We start from the raw sequence: 4,111 nt of genomic DNA, 5'->3' as shown, positions 1-4,111 counted from the left end.
TTAATATAAAGGTAAAATCAATAGTAATTTAGTGATGAAGAATTTTGGGTAATACTAATACACATGAAAATAAATTACTATTTAGTATTAAAAAATTACTTTTGATAATATCTTAATACATAATTTTTAATAAAAAAAATATATTATTCACTATAGCAAAAGTCTCGTAAAAAGATATAAAATTAATAGATTAAACTTGTATAAAGTAAATAAATTGGTAAAATACTGAAAAAACCCTACTTTCAGTAAAAATAAAAAATAGAACGGTAAATTATTTTATTAATATTTTATTTTAGAATATTAGTTTTAAAATTAATTATTAATGATAAGAATTAATAAGTTTCTTTAGAGTGAAAAACTTTGTAAATTGAAAAATCAAAGTCTAACCGCTCAGTGAATTAAGGAAACAAGACTCAAACATAATATTAATTACAAAATCAACAGTAATTAATTTTTTTTCACTCTACGAATTTCTGTAATTATTTTTCCAATGATAATAATCTACCCTTAACATTATCAAACAAAGAGATTCACCGTTTATCTATCTATATAAAACTCTTATATTTTACATATGAATAGTAGTGCATAAAAATCAGTTAGTAATAAATCACTATAAATACAAAGTCTACTAAACACACAATAAAAAAAATGAAAAATAAAAATAATTATGGAGTATTAATACCAACATTAATAATAACGCACAGTCTATCTTTATTGGCATATATAAATCCCTCACAGTCACACACACGAAGGAGGAACATAACACATAGTCACATACATCAAACTCTCTCATCTTTCACTTTCTCTCTCTAGCTTCTCTCTCTATAAAGTAGAATCTCATATACTTGTCCTTTCGATTGTGAGAAAGAGGAGAGAAATGGCAGCAGAGGTAAGCTCGTTGGTAAGGGTGATGGGAGAACAGCATCGGACGGTGGGGAATGAGGCAGAGAAATCAACGGCTCTGATCACACGGGACCTGTTAGGTGGCTCCTCCGTCGAATCACAGGAACTCGACCTCGACTTGCAGGTTCCCACCGGTTGGGAGAAACGCCTTGACCTTCAGGTTCCCTTTTCTCTTCAATTTTCTCTTTTCCGTTCTTTTCCCGGAAAATTTTTTTTCCTTCCTTTTTTCTCTCTGTATTTTTTTTTCCGTTCTAATTCTCTGTAAAACTTTTGTTTCCTGAGAATTTTGGAAATTCTCTTTGATTTTTAATTTATTGAAATTTTATTTTATTGTTGAATGTAAATTTTTATTTTATCAATTTGGAGCGTTATATTTTATTTTATTTTTTTATTATTATTTTCTAAGGCTTTTTTTTATTATTTTGTGTTTTGCCGTATGGAATTGATTGAGTGTTTTTTTTTTTAAACGATTTCTCTTTTTCGTGGCTAATGATTATTAGTGGATTGTATCTGATCAGTGATTGTATTTGTGTATTTTCAACTTTTGGCTTTAAATGTAACAGCAGGCCTATCAATTTTTCGTTCCTTTGTACCTTTGTATTTACTTATTTATTACACATAAATTCCGATTTTAAACCCTTTCAGATTCTCTTCATATTCTAAAATCTTGTTTAGTTTTCTTCTTGATTTCAATCTTATAACGAAAAGTCCATTGACTACCTTCAATTAATTTCCATTGTAACTTACAGTACTAATTAATTGATTGATAATTTCCTTAACTGATTCCACGCGAATTCATCAATGAATTCTTTAATTGAAAGATTTTGCTAGTATGTTCTGAAGTCATTTATTAAGGTTTTAAGAGCAGTAAATTTTTTACAATAAAACGTTGAATAGACACTTAAAAAAAGGTTAAGAATATAAGTATATAATGTAAGTATATATTCTTAATGTTTAATAATCAATAAATTAATTGGATCATATACATATATGTGATGAGTATTTGTATGAGTATTATTAGTTAATATGGATTTTTGTTTTCCTTTTGTGATATTTCAGTCAGGGAAAGTTTATATCCAAAGGTGCAACAACACATTAGGTTCACTACAAGTGAATGAACAAAAGCTAAATCAAGTGAAATCAACAACATTAGGACCAAAACTTCAAGACCTTAATTTCCCATCTTCAACAACACAACCATCGTCCAAAGTTCCTTTGAACCTCTTTGATGACACAAACCTAGACCTAAAACTTGTCTCATCATCTTCAATTTCATTACCCTCAAATAACAACAACAATAATTACCAAAGTGTGTGCACTCTTGACAAAGTGAAATCAGCACTAGAGAGGGCAGAGAAGGAGCCAATACTAAGAAAAAGAACATCATTCTTGAAATCGGTATCATCACCCTCATCGTACTCGTCATCCTCATCCTCAATTCGGGAGATGCAAGAGGAAGAGAGTGATGATAACAAGATGATGATGATGATGATGGGTAATTCATCATCATCATCGACGCTGTCATCACCAATTGCTGCAGGGTGCCCTGGATGCTTGTCTTATGTTTTGATCTTGAAGAACAATCCAAAGTGTCCTAGGTGTAACACTATTGTTCCCATGCCATCAGTTAAGAAACCTAGGATTGACCTTAATATTTCAATTTAAGATTATTATGATTATGATCATAATTTGGGGTATTAATTTATTATTTTATTATATGATTTTTTTCAAGCTTTTGTAAATGTGATGATAGATAAAATTTAGGGTGGTTCTTAAGGATTTTAAGGATAGGATAATTTGTTCAGAGTAATATTATTAGCCCTTTTCTCTTTATATGTATATTGGAAACTTAACGCGATTTCAGTAGCAAAGCTAATAGAAAATTATCCAATTTCTCTCTGTTGTCTCTCTCTCTCTCCCCCTCGTTCTGTCCTGCAGTCTTACTCTTTTTCTCATCAATGCTATTCTTTTAGTAACATACTTTTAATTTTTTTTATAAGGTTAAAATGTAATATTTTCTATAAATTTTGAATTAATACTCACCTGTTCGGCTCTGCATTTAAGAATTTATTAATATTTTTATAAGTATAGATACTATCCATGGATCTGCAATTGAGTCATTCTTTTTGGCTAACATATGTGCGCTTGAATGTAAAATATCGTTACGTTCGGGTATGTTTATATATTGTTTTTTTTTTTTCATCTATTCCATAAAAATGCCAAAAACATCTTATCAACAATGAGTACTAAAAATACCAACTTGGGTTAGTCGAGTGGTCAGTTCACTCGTCCGCTTAAGCAAGTGTCGGGAGTTCGAACTCCGCCTTGTGCATGCAGCAGCCCATTGGCCAGCGACAAACCCTTAAATGGAGTTCAAATCCGTGACAGATTAGTTCTTAACCTGTCGGGTTGGCCCCGTTCGGGTTGTTTAAGTTGAACGCGAGTTCAAATTCAAAATCATGTTGGCGTTTAGAGTTAAAAAAGTTAGCCAAACAAGAAATTATGGCATTTAAAAAGATTGAACATATGTTTTTTGTATTTCCAGTTCTACACCTTAAATAAAGATAATACTTTTATAATATATAAAAATCAAATCTTATAATTTATCATCCAATAATTAAAATAAAATTTTTTTACATGATAACAATTATAAAATTTTTATTAGAGTAGACACCTTATTTTTTTAGTGATAATCAAGTAGGCTACGATTTATTTAACTTTCTTAGTTATATAACATTCAATGTTTATATTTTTATTGGTTTTTATTTAGATTTATGGTATTATGAGATATATTAGATTGTGTTTTGTTATGAGTTTAGGATGAGAGACACATTGAAAATAAAACACTCAAAATAGAGATATAAAAATTAGTGTTTTTGTATTTTATTTAATAATAAATTAAATATAAAAGATTATAAAAATTTAATTTACTCTTTTTTTTATATAAAAAATTTAAAAAGAAAAATATTATAATAAAAATATATTTTCGAAAAATTAATAAAAATAATAAAAAATAAAAACTAAATTTTATCCCTTATTAATATTTATTGTCTTTTCTAATAACAAGAATACAAAATACACTAATTTAATATTTTCAAATACAATAATTGTGTTTATGTTTCATCTGTTGAACATAATTGTGCCTTTATATTTCTATTTCAGTATCTCTGCTTATAAACATCTACATCCTTATAACATTTATAGTTAT

General features: G+C 28.2%; 1 protein-coding gene across 1 annotated transcript; it reads left to right on the top strand.

Moving 5' to 3' along the window:
* Positions 1 to 703: 703 nt before the first annotated feature.
* On the top strand, positions 704 to 2,802 carry LOC112703365 (uncharacterized). Its single transcript, XM_025754783.2, has 2 exons — positions 704 to 1,063; positions 1,963 to 2,802. The coding sequence occupies exons 1-2, from the start codon at positions 878 to 880 to the stop codon at positions 2,566 to 2,568; spliced, it is 792 nt and encodes a 263-aa protein (XP_025610568.1). The 5' UTR covers positions 704 to 877; the 3' UTR covers positions 2,569 to 2,802.
* The last annotated feature ends 1,309 nt before the right edge of the window (positions 2,803 to 4,111 follow it).

Source organism: Arachis hypogaea, chromosome 7, assembly GCF_003086295.3.
Source record: "Arachis hypogaea cultivar Tifrunner chromosome 7, arahy.Tifrunner.gnm2.J5K5, whole genome shotgun sequence".
NCBI lineage: Eukaryota > Viridiplantae > Streptophyta > Magnoliopsida > Fabales > Fabaceae > Arachis > Arachis hypogaea.
The sequence above is the reverse complement of the archived record's forward strand: the minus strand, read 5'-3'. Positions and strand labels throughout refer to the sequence as shown.